A 16,102-nucleotide genomic window follows, 5' to 3' on the forward strand; every position below is an offset into this window, starting at 1 on the left:
GTGTGGTTTGTACTTGTCTGAGCTGGCTGGGGTACATTCGGGGTACTTGTCCTGATACGACAGGGATTGAAAACTAACTAATATAGCTTAAGATTCAATCAAGTCACCACGGTTAACTTCAAGTTTGGTCCACTTCATTTAAATGCCGACGTGCTATATCCATGGTGAAGATTGATGTACCACCATCAATATAAAAAAAATCCCCAGTTTAAAAAAAAAACCACTACCAATGAAATGGATGATTCACTATTGTCCAGGGACCTTTTAAAATGCATGAGGCTATCATGTCCTAATTTCTTCTAAGTACAGTTTTCATGTCTGCTAGTAGTGAAGTATGTTTTGTTTGTTTTTTTACAATAAATTATTTTTTAATTTTTGTAAAATGCACTGCAACTTTTGTAGAATACACTATGTAATATCCAATACTATTTACTCTCCTCATTTTTTTTAGCTGATAATTACCAATGCTGGTATTCAAATTTTCATCAATAAAACAATTCTTAAAAGGAAGAAAAAATGCTCTGTTGAATCTTTTGTTTAATCCAGATTCTATGTTACGTACATCAGCTGAACAAACATCAGTTTGATATAAATGTTATGTTATCTCTTATTGTTTGGTATTACAATCGCACATGTTATAACTTTTAAGCTGAGTGCACATTTGTTTGTGCTGTTGTGCAATTGCCCAACACAATTCCAGTCTGCTGATTGATTGTTGATGGCGCTCTGAACTGATCTTGTTGAAAGAATCTGTTGCATCTCATTGAATCACGTTAGCTGCAGATTCAGGGAATGCCAGGCTAAAGTTACTTATCTTATGCTGTGCGCTGTTCAACAAAGAAGATAATGTATATACAAGAAGAATTTGATATTCATATTAAGATCACTTCTTCTTTGTAAATGGCCAAGATATTCTCTTAATCTTCCTCCTTTTCTTCTTGTTCTTCACTTCATTTATATCATCTCTTGATAACTTTTGTTCAAGCTTTGTTGATTCTTCCAGTGCCAACATAGAAGGTGATTCTACTTCCAGAGATAGTTTACCATCAACCTCGTCACACAGACTTGCATCTGTTGGCAAAATATCACTTGTAAACATTTGTTTTGCATCAAGGCCGCGTATGATATCTGGGTGATCTGTTGCATACTGATCAGTGACCTCAAGGTCATTTTTTTCTATCTCCGAACTTGGGATTGCAGAATCAACATCTCCACTCTCACCATCGCAGATACCAGTAAGGTAGCTGTAGACTTGCCCGTTCTCGCTTGTCTGTAACAAACGAGTGCATTCCTCCAACATCTTGAAGTCTGCAACGTCATTGTACAGACTCACAACCTTCTTAGTTGTTCTTGTGGTTGGTACGATGCGGAACCTTCCCCAATATTCACTCATCTGCTGGTTAACATGCGACAAATGGTATTCATCTTCAAATATGGTAGACTTTGTCTGAAACCCAAGTAATCTTCTTACACCTATGTATAAGAAAAAAACAAAAACATTGTAGGCTTTACACAAAAGAAAAAAACAAAACTACATGATATAATGTACCTAAATTTTATTGTGTGACAATCTAAATGAGGTTAGATCAAACTCGAATTGTTAAACTGGCTACATTTAAAAACTTAACCACGACCCTGTAATATTTTTATTCATTTCCACTGCAAAGTAATGTTCTCTTGCCTTGATATTAATTCCTTTCTTTGTGTTTTCAGGTTTTTCCTTTTAATTTTCTGTTCATTTGATTTTTTATTCATATGATTTTTATCTGTTCATTTGATTTTTTATTTCTGATTTGCATTTCTGTTAAATATTTTTTGGTTTGTTCATGTGATCCACTTATAAAACCAGTACTGCATCACTGAAAGTGCTTTCACTTTAAAGAAAGAATAAATAAATAAATTCAATCATTATATACATTTTCCTGTCAGTATGTATTCATAAAATAATGTATGATTTTATAATTTATGGGGTTTTCTTTAAATTTTTATTTAAACTGAGCTGCCTTTTTTTGGCAGAATATTACATACCTACTGTACTGTAACTTGCTATGCTATATGCCATGTTTCATGTTTCATTTAGTCACACAGAACAAAATGTTATTTATTATGCTCTCTAAAATAATAATTATATACATATTTTTTTCAAGAACTATTAGCTATAGTATTTAAAAAAAAATGCTTAAGTGAATGTTTTACCCTGTAGTAGACCTCTGCCAACTTTCATAGTAATTTTAATTGTTATGTATGCAGCAGCAAATGATATGATTGGCACTATATTGACACCACATAGTACTGCAAGACAGCCAGAGTACAGGGGGTGTTGCTTGATCCATGCTTTTAAATTATTCCATAAAGACACTGATGAATCTGTTCCATGATAGTCCATACGGAGCCGGAATTTAAACGGAGCAACTGCAACGGCCGTCGCAGATGTCAAGCCCCGCATCTAAGGAAAAAAAACCCAACCAGTCTAAATGCGGTATATACTCTAAACCTACCAATAATCAAAGCGCAAATTGAAGCGGTTAAATATATGGAGAAATTAGAGGCCAAAATTTCTATTGTAAGAAAATATTATGCTGTTCATTCGAAAGGGTCATGTACTACCGTTTCACAATCTCTGAAGTCAGCACACTGGCTTAATAAATAAATAAATAAATAAATTCCCTTTTTTCAATTCTGATATAAATAAACTACTAATGAATTTCTGTTGTAACATAGATAAAAGATAATATAACAAATATAGCTCTAAATTATAAAATTAATTGAAAACATACATAAATAACTTAAAACATAATTTAAAATAATGTCTATAAATAAATCCCTTCACATTAGGTATTCATTGTCTTGACTTTATTTATATCTTATAAAATTCTCATTCAACAGCAGAAAGCACACATTTACAGAATGGAACTACTTAAACTACAGTAAAACTATGATAGTTTCTTAGCTTTTTCCAGATTTTAGAGAGCACAAACGGTATGTGTTTATCACCATCTCTTTGAAGGATTGGTGGTTTGCCAGATATAGGCGGAGCACCACAATTAGATCATAATATGCTTAATTTGCCACAATCGTAATTTTGTACTCGACTGGTGATCCTATGTCAGGTGTTATTAGACCAACAACAAAAAAACTGACATAACTAATTTAACGAAAGAAGCCAAAGATTTCAATTACTAAATAGCAAGACAAACACAAAAAGCACAAACAATAACTATTTAAAAGCCCACATTTACTCACCAAAAATGCAAAAAAAAATTAAACAAAATTATCAACAATAATGAACTTAACCTTGCAGTTATATTTACTTACAAGCGTTGGGGTGTAAACTCGAACCACATTCTTCTTTTCATCCATGGGGCTTCGCTGAGTGTGAACAACTGCTTTTGTGCAACGAATAGGAAAGGAAAACAACTTGATTAATTACTGCTTAGTTTTGCCGGATGTTCCGTAAACTTGTTGCAGGATGCTCCCCTTACGATTACACACTATGACTCATTCTGTTAATTTGTTTGGTCTCGTATCTCACAGGTGAATGACACAGTCTCAGGACTACTGCCTGCCACCAATAGTGAACTGCACAGTCAAACATTTGTCATTAATAAATAAAAAAGTTTTAGAATTCAATTTCTGTAGAGACTATGCTTGTTAGATCACAGGCTTACTACTGAAAATACATGTTGCTTGCTATGACAATTCTGCCAACAACTCAACACACAACTTAATACTCATACACTTCAATGGCGGATTCAGGGGGGAGGGGCAGCCAGCTCAGATGGGCCCCACCCCTAAATTATATTATAAAATGGAGAAAAATTCAAGTAGTCTGAGAGTGACATTTCCTGCCATCTTGGGGCGCCATAATCATATAATTTTCTTACCTCAGTTCTAACCATGGTAGGGCTGAGGTGATGGATATAAACCCTCCACATGTGAAAGGCGCACCTTGTCCTTGTGAAAGTCCAATTACATATTCATTACAAGGAGGTAAGTTCATTATTAGCTCAAACAATTCATATACCGTATGCACTCTTCATCTTGCAACTTCTCACAAGTATCTCATTTTCACAAACTTTTCTTTGTTCATTGCTCACAGACTTAGGCTTATTAATCAACGATTTCCAAAAATCTCGATTTATTTAAGTAGATTTTAAAAAAATGCAGATTGTTATCTATTGAATTGTTCCATATAATTCGGCCACAGAAATTGCTATGTAAAATTAAGGACCATAATACCAGTTAAACTCGCCTTATATGTAATGGAATTGAAAAATTGTTCGACTTACAGATTGTTAATTAATGGAAAACACCACAAATTGGCATGTAACTCTAATCTAACTAATAATTTAATATAATTTATACAAAAACTAATTATAATAATCAGATGTTTATGTTCAACAAGTGTCCACGTGGTCACTAACTTATTGTGGTTGAACCATCCTCGCATCAAGCAACACATTCAAGTTTTGCTTGTAGTATTTATATCTGCTTCGAACCTGAATCAGGAAATCAGACACTTAGCATTGGCTTATACAACATCCTGTAATGATCTGATAAATATGTGAATTAAGATAAATGTCATCATAAACGCTTTGTGACCTGGCCATGCGCATAAGGTCAGTCACTACAAACATCACAAGTTACTGGAGTCCAATTAAATTAGGCCAAAACATTACTTATTAATACATGGTTAAACAGTAAAATGAAAGAATCATTTAAATCGAATACTTTGTTTTGAAGTTACAGGGGTTGAAACATACAGCAGTTTAATAACAGTATTTCAGAAATTAGCCTTCAAAGAGACATCACATAATTGTTAAAAAATGACAGAATGATGTATAGATATAAGATTTCAGTTAGTGTTTACAGTACTAGCTGTATATCCAGAACATGAATTGCAAGGAGTGACTCGTATGGCTCGTGTTCGCCACTATATAGTGTTAGACTGCATTCATATTTTGAAATACTGTATGCTGGTTGATTTTAAACAGCAACATAATTTTGTGAAGGATTGAAACAGCACTGCCTTCTATTTAAATGTTAAGATCAATGTTGAAATTTAAAAGTAGCTTTTAGTTATTAAATTCATTCATTCATTTTGCCTTTGCGACAACAAATTACTAATATTACTGAAAGATGTACTATCAGTCAATTTTACAGGAAAATACCTCAAAAATAGCTTATTTATAAGATAGGAACATTACTGTCAGAAAATTGACAGAATATACAAATTAAGCCATTCAAACTATAAATAGATGGTCCAATTGAATTTGACCAACAGAAACAAAAAGGTAGCCAAAAAATACCAAATAAACTTCAGAATTAAATTTATTCATTATCCTATGTCCAATTCAACAAAGAAACCAAATCATTACACATCATTAAATTCATATTCTTTGAAACTTTTAATTACTATTACTATTTTATTTTTTCATAATTATCAGTTTCTAAAAAAAAATATTTTCTGTACTTATATAAATTGTAAATGTATGTACACAAAAATAAAAACAATTATCTTTAAATCCAAATCAATACTAATTGGACCAAAGAAAAACCGATTTCTTGCAGCCCTGTAGAATTATTTAGCAGCACATGCGTTATTTTACTTTTATTTAAAAAATCAAGAAAATATGTTGCACATAAAATTTAACACAATATATAAAAAAATATTTCAAATATTCAGTTGCTATCTACAAATACTGTTGATAAAAAAAATTGTCAACTTTGCTTTTGATATTTTTAACAATCAGAGGAAGGGAAAAACATGCATGGACAGTGGAGATGCAAATGTGAAGTTGTGTTGAGAATACTATACCTATGAATTTTGTAGTAATAGGGACTAAGTAAACTGTGACTGTTACATATTAAGTAACCTGGCACACTGTAATACTAGCTGGCACCAAAAGCACTTCAATAATACTGTATTTTAAATAATAATACTAATTAATAAATTTGTCACTTAACCGTTGTCTTTGATTTTATTAAATATTGCATACTGTGTCTATTAGGTCCAGTGGCGCATCTTCCCCCACCTAAAAAATCTTGCCCTCTCAGTCTTTGAAAATGTTCAAAGCAAAAAAGTCCCTTATTTGCAAGCTAGCCGTTACCTCACTTATCAGGCTCCACTTTACCTTTGCACCCCACCATCAGCCCCGCCCCCCCCCCTATTTCCAGACTCCTAGATATGTCACCGATTAAGTCAAATAGATGAAATGAATAAAATATCAAACAATAATAAACCAACAATACATTTTAGATAATGTATAGACATAAAACGGAAAATAGATAGACATAATACTGTACTTGTACGAGTATTAAGAAACAATGATTTGTAGCCACGGAGAAATAATGAGAAACAAGAACATACTAATAATAGCAGTGCGAAGAAAGAAGCTGTCCTCCAACCAGTTGACCTCCTGGTGTGGATTCTTGTGCTGACTCTCTGGAAGGTCATTTTCTACAGGGGACCACCACCATCATTCCTTTTTCACTTCCTCCACTTTGTTGTACTCTTGCGATGCCTTTGGCTTGTACCATGAGACTACACCGTTGCATCCAAGTTTGACTTTCTCCGCTGTGATGCCCAGGAAACGATGCCCAAGTTGCATGACGAAGTAGCAGCTGACTATGAAACCGGTAACGCCCAGAGCAGCAGTTGCGATGAAGCCTACAGTTGTCAATAGTATGGCTGAACTTGTTGTTAGCAACAAGCCTACAAAAGCAAGATCAACAATTTAATTATACATGCCAAAGAGTGTGGTAGGATGCTTAATCCAGAGATATATAAGTGGTACATCTGTTGAGGTCATAATTCTTCAGAGCATTTAAATGTTAAGGAGGAATCTGCAAGTGTGCAAGTTTTTTGTGAACTTTGGATAGGCTTCTTTTCCAGATGAATGCTGTAAATTTTGAGAATTACAAAACAATAGTGCCACTGTAACATTAACCTGTACAAAGCGTATTTTTAATTTTTTTTTTGTTTCTTTGAAATTCATGTACAGTATGTACTGTACCATCTCGAAAAAAAAAAGCGCTTTGAGTTTTTATGGTATATCATTTATAAACAAATTTACATATTATATGTATTTACATATTAAACAAGTTTTTTTTCATAATTTTTATTATAATGCAACCTTTATTGTTCTTGATGCCAATATAAAATAAATATCCACCACAGCATGCAGTGTCCTTTTTTATTGCAGTTTGATTGGTAAAGCTCATTTTAGTGTGTGAGATACAGTGCTTTAACACAGCACATTTTTCATATGTACCTTCAATAAATGCAAAACTGATGATTCCAAACAAAAGCACAAACACGACAAAGCTGAGGAAGATCATAATCGGGACCGATGTTGTTGCTATGAGGACGACGGCAAATAGTGCAAGCAATGGATGCACCATCACCCACACCTTGATGCACTCAATCCATTCTTGTATCTGAAGTCTTTCCATCCACTTAACAAACTGGTTGTAGGCAGACACTTTGACGGATGCCAAACGTTCAGTTGCACTCATGGTGGAGTGGTCTGCAAGATTTTGAATAATAAATTATATATATATATATATATTATATATTTAATCAGTGACTATTGTATTGTTACACTAGTTACAACATTCAATATAATAATAATTATTTATTTAATCCATGATCCATGGTTCAGGGTTCACCTAACAATAAACATCTACTGTACATTTTCACAGCTCTTGTGTATAATATTAACCTGCCCAACAATACCACACAGTACAGAAAAGTACGTACAAACAAATAAGTTGTGTTATTGTTGGGGGCATTCTTTGTAAGTCCAGTCTAAGCAAGCAGATATAGAGTGCACAAAGGCTGTTGGGCTAGGTAGCCGTGGGCTATGTAGCCGTAGGCTATACAAAATCGCGTTCATTATGAAATCACGATGATGAAAGAGTTGCAATGTAGCACCATGGCCCATCATTGGCCCGCTCTGCATGATCGTGATTTCAACTTTGAACTGAGGCATAGACATAGCTGGGCCTAGAGTAGGTTAAAGATAGTGATGCCAAAACGGACCAACTTGCTGGCACACCAGTGCTTGTTCTGTAGCCATATAGAAAAGCAATACTTACGGGTGTCCTCATCTATACTTGACATTCAGTGAAACATTCAAACAGTGTTAAATCCTGGAAAAATATGGGACAAATCTACCTCATCAGTCTGTTTTATGCAAAAGTCGACCGCCACCTGGGTATTCCCCGTTTCACGCAATACAAATCGACCATTTTATTATGGGGGTGTTTTAGTTTATCTAAAATAACGAGTCAATATAGCTTCATTATTTCATCGTAATTACTTCTATCAACAGTGTAAGAAACAAATTAATTTATTAAATTGCTTGGAAATTTAAACAGCTTACATGTAGCTTATGAATATGTAGAAGGGAATATATGATGATATATTTATAGTTTTTCCATCAGTATAATGGTCGCAACCTCAAAGTTGCAGTCGCACAGTGGGGGTATAGCATGGCGATCTACATCAAAAATATATGTGGGCCTATGGTAATCAGATTATTGAAGAAAGGAAAAAACCCAATAGCATATAGTAGGCCTAGGTAAGACGAGGTGTACATACGAATTTGTTGACGAATATTTATGAGCCCGGATTAGACTTTCTTGCAACTTCTGTCTGTACTCTAGCTAGGCTAGGCTAGCACTGATGATGGCAACGACAAGCATGCATCACACGATGACGTACACATGCCTCCGTCTGGGTGGGCTCCCAAAATGTTTGGCCTACGCCTAGCTTGTTATGGCCCCAATATAATGCATTCTCTACTTTAGATAATTAGTTATACATATATAGTAAGGCAAGGATGGAGAGTATATGATTATGAACAGAATTTTACTCTTTGATATTAGAACTCATTGAAATAGAAGAAGAGTATGGAGATTTCGTACAGCATGAAAAACCAGTTGTGCTAGGGAAAAATGAAATAAAGTCCAAAGATGATTAAAAAAAAAAACAAAAACAGAATTCCCCTTTTAATGGTTCTATGTGTTGTATCCGGGGAATGAGGATTGTTCTGTCCATTTTGAAGCTCTCCCTGCCATCTTGCTGCTACGCAACACAATGGTTTTGAATCATCCAATAAAAAAATCACAAAGATTTATTTTTTATAATGTGAATTTTATTTATCTCCAGTACAGCCTGGATTGTTTTATTCTCTCAGTTTGTTGCAGAGCCAAATTTCTTTCAGGTGCCAAGTAAGAGGCTTTAGTAATACGGTGCAGAGATTATGCAGGTCGTCATCAAATATACTAACGCTCCATCAAAGAGGTCTCTTTAAAGACATATTTCCAAATTCAAGGTAATAATACTACTGTACAATATTCATTATGCTTATTCTACATTATTATTGCCATTTACTTTTTTGGACAGAGAAGCAGAAAATATCAATGAGAAGATAATTTATATTTTTTCTTTTGGAATTTCTTGGTTTAGTGATGAATTGGCAAAGTTGCTGACTAGTTCACCTCAAACTGTTTACTGTGGCTTTGACCCAACAGCTCCTAGTCTACACATTGGTAACCTCCTAGCCATTATCACCCTGATACATTGCCAACGAGCTGGTCACAATAGCATTGTATTAGTAAGTATTGTTGGTTAAAATAAGCCAATTTATATCAAATGTCAGTCGACAAACCTATGTTGTGTCTATGGTTTTTTAGCTTTGTATTAGTAAGTATATTGGTTAAAATAAGTCAATTTGTAGTTCCAACTGCACATGCCCTTATATATAAATAATAATAATTCTGGATTTATATGGCGCCTCATGTTGAGGCGCTTGAACATTTTTACCCCCGGATCACTGGATCAAGCATATATGGAACACACACTCAAGCCCCATGGGGAAATTCCATAATGTTGCAGCTGTATTCAGCACAGGCTGTGCTTGAACCTACCAGGTACCCACTTGTACTCCTGGGTACAAAAATATGATCCCCATTATAATTCAAACCAAATACACCGAGAATAGTGTTTATGTTCTCTTATCTTATCCAGATTGGTGGAGCTACTGCTTTAATAGGTGATCCAAGTGGTAAGACAAAAGAACGTGACCCAATTTCACTCCAAGAAGTTACAGAGAATGTCCAGAATATCGAAAATAATTTACAAACAATATTTAAAAATCATGAGAAGTATATTTGGAAGCAAAGTAAACAGCTTCAGCCAATTAGGTATGTCAGGATGTAGAAATCCATCATATTATATCAATGCATGTGTTTTGGAGGGGAGCTGTGGTTTTGAGAAACAAATTTCATTCATTCTAGAGAGCAGCTAGGTCAGTTAGAGAGCAGCTAGCTCAGTCAACTAATCTGTCAGTAGCCACTGTGTGTGCTCCGAACCGTGGAGATATCTTGGTCCCCAGTTCAATTCGCATCGCTGCTGTCCTTCAAATCAAGTGTCAGAAGCCTTTCAACATTTGGTCCTGTGTGTAAAATGGCTCATGTGCATGCTAAAGAGGGCCGTAGGGCCTACACTCTTCGGGAAAGAGTAGGAGATTGTCCCAAAGTTTACTGCTCAATTCATACTAGAAGGACCCCACTGGAAATAAGTCTTAGGACTTTAGTGGGTTATCCTTGGTGTGTGTTACACCAAAGAAATCCAATCCATATCTAATTCAGTCCACCAAACTGGCCTATTGTACAATTATTATTTTATAATCTATAAGTTTATAATATTAATAACTTTCACTTATTTTGTCTCTCAAAGAATCCTCAATAATTCTGAGTGGTATGATGGAAAGAATGTTGTGGACTTCATGTCAAATTTTGGAAGACATCTGCGTATGGGAACCATGCTTGGTAGGAAAAGGTTGGAACAATTTATCTTTTATTACGAATAGATGTTTGCCCTACATGATGTGATATAGTACTGAATGCTCAGTACATTCTTGAATGCTTGCGAAAAAAAAAAAATATTGGAATCAAACCCATGACCTCCAAATAACTAGCATGGTGTCTTAACCACTCAACCACCAAGCTTGTATGTGGTGGCTATTGATGATTCTGATCCCCAAGTAGCAGCAGGTACTGTATTTTAATGCTGCTTTTATTATTATCCTCTTCCCAAAGGAATGAAGTTTAAAGGAGGTAATTTTATTTGCATGTTTTCTGTTTGTTTCTGTTGTCGGTGGTGTTTATGTTGCTAGTACTGAAATACCAAAACGTCACAGATTATGGTTCAAATATAAAGATATTTTTAATCATGTAACTCTTTTTCTTTTCTCATTTAAGTGTCAAATCACGTTTAGAAAGTCCTCAAGGTCTCAGTCTAAGTGAGTTTTCTTACCAAACTTTCCAGGCATATGACTTTCTACATTTACACAAGCAGTATGGCTGCAGAATCCAGGTACTGTATGCATCAAATATTATACATTGCCATTGGTGGATTTCAGAGGGTGGAGGAGGGTCAGTCCAGGTGGTCCCCACCCACCAATGTTTTTTTTCAAAATGTGAAAAAATGGAGGAAAAGAAAATTACATTAAAAATGTTATTCTGAGAATGCCTTTTCCAGCCATCTAAGAAGTGACATAAACATAAAATTGTGTACCTCGCCCCCACCCCCAACCATAGTGGAGCTGAGGTGGTGTGGACCCTCCATCTTTGAAATTGACTTTCCGGGCCTCCTCTATTTTGAATTACTGGATCCACCTCTGATCGGATACACTAACAGCTTACAAATAGGCAAGGCTTGATTTAGTACTTGCTTAACATATAATGTCCCGGTATTAATTTTGTTTTCAGTTCGGTGGCTCGGACCAGATGGGCAATATTATGACAGGCTATGAACTAATAGACAGACTCAAAGGTCCAAGTGCATCTGTTTATGGTAAGTAAACACTTTGAAAAATTCCAATTTACAAAAAGTACATATATGTATGTACATATGTATTTTCGGGGACCAGTCAATTCGAGCGAAGGCCAATTCGAGCGGATTCGAGCGAATTCGAGCAGAATAGTAATCAGAGCATTTTTTGCATTTAAAACAAATACAAGAATACGGCGACGATAAATTCGCTCATGTTATAGTTCGCCCTAAATGCATCTGCTCGAACTTCCATCCGCTCAAAGTGGCATCCGCTCGAACTGACATCCGCTCGAATTGACTGGCATCCCGTCTTGGAGTATCTATGTCAAGTGTATAATTTTGGGAATTGTTTTATGATATACAGAGACTTCTGGATTATGTGTGCCACACAGACCCAGAAATGGTAATTCTGTTTTGTGTTCACATAATATAATGCATAGAAACTGTAATTTCCGATAGTGTATATAATCAATTTTTTAGGGTGGGTGGGAGGAGGAGGAGAGTGCATAGACACTCTGTAATTGGAATACTACATACTCAGTGGCAGATCCAGGAATTTGAAATGGAGGTGGCCCAGAGAGGAGTTTCACAAATGGAGGGGCTATACCACCTCAGCCCCATGATAGTTGGGTATGAAGTATGATTGTGGCACCTGTAGATGGCCAGAAATGGCACTCTCATACTCTGACAAAATTTGAGTTCGCCACTGAGTGATGATTTAACACTACAATCGGAGAAATGGATTACACAAGCAGTAACAAGCAGTTCAAAGTCTGAAGTATTCAATTAAATACTTTGATGTTTATTTCTTCAGGTATAACACTGCCATTGGTCACTACCACTGCAGGGCATAAGCTGGGCAAGACGGCTGGAAATGCTGTGTGGCTGAACCCACAAAAAACATCAGAATTTGAATTGTACCAGGTAACACTCTTACTTATTTAAAGCTCTGTCCAGATTAACAAACTGTTACATGCATATATATAGTTACGATGTGCATATATATGGTCATGTTTCTAGGGGTGCGTAGGGGGTGCACGCCTCTCCAGAAATTGCTCGTGGCCCCCCCCAAAAAAAAAATCACTTGCAAGTAGTTAAATATCACCTAAAATTATCTTATTTTGCAAGTTCAAAACCTCACTTCACATTTGCGTTCCCCCCCCCCCCATCAGCATCCCCATTTCAAGACTTCTAGATATGCCACTTTGTTTCTAGAGTTGCATGTAAATTGGCATAAAATATTCTGTATCCTGTAGTGTGTGTGTGTGTAATGACTATCATCGTTCATTTCCAGTATTTTATTCAACTGCCTGATAAAGTTGTGAAAAAGTACCTTGAACTGTTCACATTTATAAGCCTGGAAGAGATCTCAAGTATTATGCAAAGGCATCATTCACGTCCGGAAAAACGACAAGCACAGAAGAAGCTAGCAGAGCATGTGTCACGGCTAGTACATGGAGGTAATTCAATCACTGTGATGACAACTATGATGAATGAGGATGGTTTTAATTAGGCCCATAACAGGGTGTCTTTAAGGGGTACCCTATGAAAGTTAGGGGTCAAGATAGGGTTCCAGGACAAACTCGTTTCTGGAGCATTCTCCCATGTGAATTGTGAATTTTATTACCATTTTTATTATTTTCAACGCAAGAATCAACATTGGTATATTTATCAGGGGGATTTGTTTGGTAACAGTTTGTTACAGGCCTGTTTAATGCTGTTATTAAAATCTATGTTTATTTATTTAATCCTTTTCTCTAATTCAGAGGAAGGTCTCTCAAAGGCTCAGAGGCTAACAGATGCTCTGTATGGAAGTTCAGGACTGGAAGCTCTGGAAAAACTCAATGAAAATGAGGCAGAAGAACTATTCCAAGGGGCATTTATTTCGAGAGTTATACTGGAACCAGGAATGAGCATCATGGATGTTGTAGAGAAAGTCAAGTGCCTTCCCCCAGGAGGTGAGTTGCGTTTCCTGTTTGCCTACGAATTACAGGTCTCCCTCAAATTAAAGAACATGTTTGTGATTGGGGTTTCCATTGTCTTTAGCAGCTTTGGCCTCTAATTAGAACAATAAAGATAAGACAGTTGTCAATTTGGACCAAAGAAAAGTGTTCTTTTATTTTGAAGTTATCTCTAATTAGAGGGAGTCCTGTGTATAGAAATATTAAAAGCAGTGTTGATCCAATAAGTGTGTTGTCTTGATAAGGTTAGGAAAGAATTGAAATAACAATTTATATTGTAATAAACTGCCTGTATTAAAACCCTTGGCCCTGTACCCTGCATGAAGAACCCTACACCATTCAGCTACTATTATTGTACCAATAATGATATTGAGTAACATGCAGTAAAACATCTACTGGTAATGTAAACATCTAACCTGTTTTGTAGGTATCGGTGAAAGGACCATAAGAGAAGGTGGTCTGTACATTAACAATAATCGAGTAACCAATCCGAACCAAGTACTACTGAAAGGAGAGCATATACTCAAAAACAATCTAACTTTTATAAGAGTTGGTAAGTACAGTACATTAGATATTACACTTAGCCCCTGTGGGGATAAATATTTAGAATAAGGCAACTTGGGTCCCAAATAGTGAGCTATCCACTCCCCAAACTTTTTAAAGAAACTTTGTCATAAAGCAATCCATGTCCTGTGGCCTTTCATAGACCCAGTGGAGGGGTGGCACATGCAGGGTGTTAAAGTCATACAATGAGCGCTCTTTTATTTTCGCTGCTCCTAGACTCACTCTCTTCCCATTAATATACAAGAATCTCCATCCATATACCTATTTAAGACCACACTCAAAACAAATCTTTTCTCATCTATCGTATTGTTGATGATTTTTGTTGTTCCTGTTTTCTTTGTCTCGTCTTCATTTTATTGTTTCTTTTATTCAGTTTCTACTGGACATTTCTTGAAAGCACATAGAGACCTAGTATTATGCGCTATTCATAAGTCTACATCCATTATCATTACCATAACATCTGTCAGGCAAAAAATGAAAAGAATATAAGCCAGAGACATCTGGTCTGAGAGTTCTATTTATGAGCCTCTAGAGGGCGACATAACCTTCTTTTTTAGTTCATCTCCAAGCATGGTGCTGACCCAGAGTATTCTTTAATATGAGCAGGATTTTGACCATCATTATATTTATATTATATTGCAGGTAAGAAGAACTATTACATTGTCAAATGGTTTACATGACAAGAGATGTTTTGTGAGCGAAGAAAAGTTTTCAAAAACTGAATTGCAGCATCAAAAGATTCATCCTTGTTTCAATGTCTGCCCTTGACCTGCAAATAAGCTCAAATCAAGCTTGGCAATAATATGCCTAGTGGTTTTAACTGTATACAGTAACTATATTAGGCTTGTTCTTACAGGATGGATAGCAAGTTGAGAACCCTTGATTTAAAATTTAAATTAATGAAGCACTGGTATCCATTTAAAACCCCCTCCTTTAGTTATAAAATCAAAAAGGAAATACATGAAATCAGATACGGTACAGTTTATTAACCAGAAAAAACAGTTATAATGAGCCATACTTGGCTTAGCGTCACTCTCTATGTGGCCATGTATTCACACTACTCTGAAACCAGAGTTTTATCGTCATGTTAGGTGTATACTGCACCTTTGACATGTGCCTCAGGCTCTGCTGCCATACACCACTAAAGGCAGCAATGCTGACCCAAATAAGGTGTAAGAATGAGGAAATTAAATAAAATATGTTTCAATATGTTTTTAGATTTTTTTGCAAGTTATTATCATCATAACTTTAGAATTAGGCATATTATACAATTCCAACAACAACTCTGATATAACCTGGCAACACACCCACATCAGAAACAAACAATTTGTTGATGAAATTGCCTAAATGGTGTAAAAACTATTTACCTCACATTAGAATCGGCTTAATGTGCCAGCAAAACTTCTGTAAACTACGGACTATTGGACGCTCCAACAAAACTTCTGAAACTAGACTATTGGTTTCTGTTAATTAGAGACTAATACCCCTTTCAGACAGACCTGCAAAACGGTATTAATACCGTATTACTCGAACGCCGGCGTTCTATGTGAAAGGGTAAATACGCCTAAACGTCAGACCTCCTCAGCCCCTTTCAGACAGAAAATACCGCAATAATACCCTAATCACGCCGCCGTTATTGCCGGCGCAGACCCTTTCACACAACTAGTTAATATCAATCACTCTCTATTAGTGGAATGTAAAATAACACCAATAACACTAACAATACATATAA

The 16,102-nt window shown here is 35.7% G+C and overlaps 3 protein-coding genes across 4 annotated transcripts; 1 reads left to right on the plus strand and 2 right to left on the minus strand.

The window, feature by feature from the left end:
* Window positions 1-517: 517 nt before the first annotated feature.
* On the minus strand, window positions 518-4,515 carry LOC117117652. The gene is made up of 3 exons (XM_033262043.1): window positions 3,316-4,515; window positions 2,197-2,446; window positions 518-1,473 (listed from the first exon to the last, which is right to left on the minus strand). The coding sequence occupies exons 1-3, from the start codon at window positions 3,358-3,360 to the stop codon at window positions 884-886; spliced, it is 885 nt and encodes a 294-aa protein (XP_033117934.1). The 5' UTR covers window positions 3,361-4,515; the 3' UTR covers window positions 518-883.
* Window positions 4,516-5,313: 798 nt separating this feature from the next.
* Window positions 5,314-8,229, minus strand: LOC117117661. The gene is made up of 3 exons (XM_033262054.1): window positions 8,101-8,229; window positions 7,275-7,529; window positions 5,314-6,715 (listed from the first exon to the last, which is right to left on the minus strand). Exons 1-3 carry the CDS (start codon window positions 8,123-8,125, stop codon window positions 6,480-6,482), a joined length of 516 nt encoding a protein of 171 aa, XP_033117945.1. The 5' UTR covers window positions 8,126-8,229; the 3' UTR covers window positions 5,314-6,479.
* A 236-nt stretch (window positions 8,230-8,465) lies between these two features.
* LOC117117675 (tyrosine--tRNA ligase, mitochondrial-like) lies at window positions 8,466-15,579 on the plus strand. 2 transcript variants are annotated; one of them, XM_033262061.1, is made up of 12 exons: window positions 8,466-8,585; window positions 9,204-9,341; window positions 9,476-9,623; window positions 10,037-10,212; window positions 10,748-10,849; window positions 11,272-11,386; window positions 11,782-11,866; window positions 12,660-12,769; window positions 13,140-13,305; window positions 13,612-13,803; window positions 14,234-14,359; window positions 15,013-15,579. In XM_033262061.1, exons 1-12 carry the CDS (start codon window positions 8,497-8,499, stop codon window positions 15,048-15,050), a joined length of 1,485 nt encoding a protein of 494 aa, XP_033117952.1. In that variant the 5' UTR covers window positions 8,466-8,496; the 3' UTR covers window positions 15,051-15,579. The 2 variants fall into 2 exon arrangements, with proteins under 2 accessions (XP_033117952.1, XP_033117961.1); XM_033262070.1 differs by having other exon boundaries at window positions 8,472-8,585; window positions 9,231-9,341.
* Window positions 15,580-16,102: the final 523 nt, after the last annotated feature.

The sequence above is a fragment of the Anneissia japonica genome, unplaced genomic scaffold (genome assembly GCF_011630105.1).
Source record: "Anneissia japonica isolate Jap-2015-1 unplaced genomic scaffold, ASM1163010v1 scaffold108273_len470852_cov203, whole genome shotgun sequence".
Taxonomy (NCBI): domain Eukaryota; kingdom Metazoa; phylum Echinodermata; class Crinoidea; order Comatulida; family Comatulidae; genus Anneissia; species Anneissia japonica.

Coding starts and splice junctions, on each gene's coding strand:
- LOC117117652 (XM_033262043.1), bottom strand. CDS start 3,360: ATGGATGAAAAGAAGAATGTGGTTCGAGTTTACACCCCAACGCTT. Junction 2,447..3,315: donor GAGTTTACACCCCAACGCTT/GTAAGTAAATAT, acceptor TTTTTTCCTTAG/ATGCGGGGCTTGACATCTGC. Junction 1,474..2,196: donor TGGCAGAGGTCTACTACAGG/GTAAAACATTCA, acceptor TCTTATACATAG/GTGTAAGAAGATTACTTGGG.
- LOC117117661 (XM_033262054.1), bottom strand. CDS start 8,125: ATGTCAAGTATAGATGAGGACACCC. Junction 7,530..8,100: donor AAGTATAGATGAGGACACCC/GTAAGTATTGCT, acceptor AAAATCTTGCAG/ACCACTCCACCATGAGTGCA. Junction 6,716..7,274: donor CAGTTTTGCATTTATTGAAG/GTACATATGAAA, acceptor TTGCTTTTGTAG/GCTTGTTGCTAACAACAAGT.
- LOC117117675 (XM_033262061.1), top strand. CDS start 8,497: ATGGCGATCTACATCAAAAATATATGTGGGCCTATGGTAATCAGATTA. Junction 9,624..10,036: donor GTCACAATAGCATTGTATTA/GTAAGTATTGTT, acceptor TATCTTATCCAG/ATTGGTGGAGCTACTGCTTT. Junction 13,306..13,611: donor GTCACGGCTAGTACATGGAG/GTAATTCAATCA, acceptor TCTCTAATTCAG/AGGAAGGTCTCTCAAAGGCT.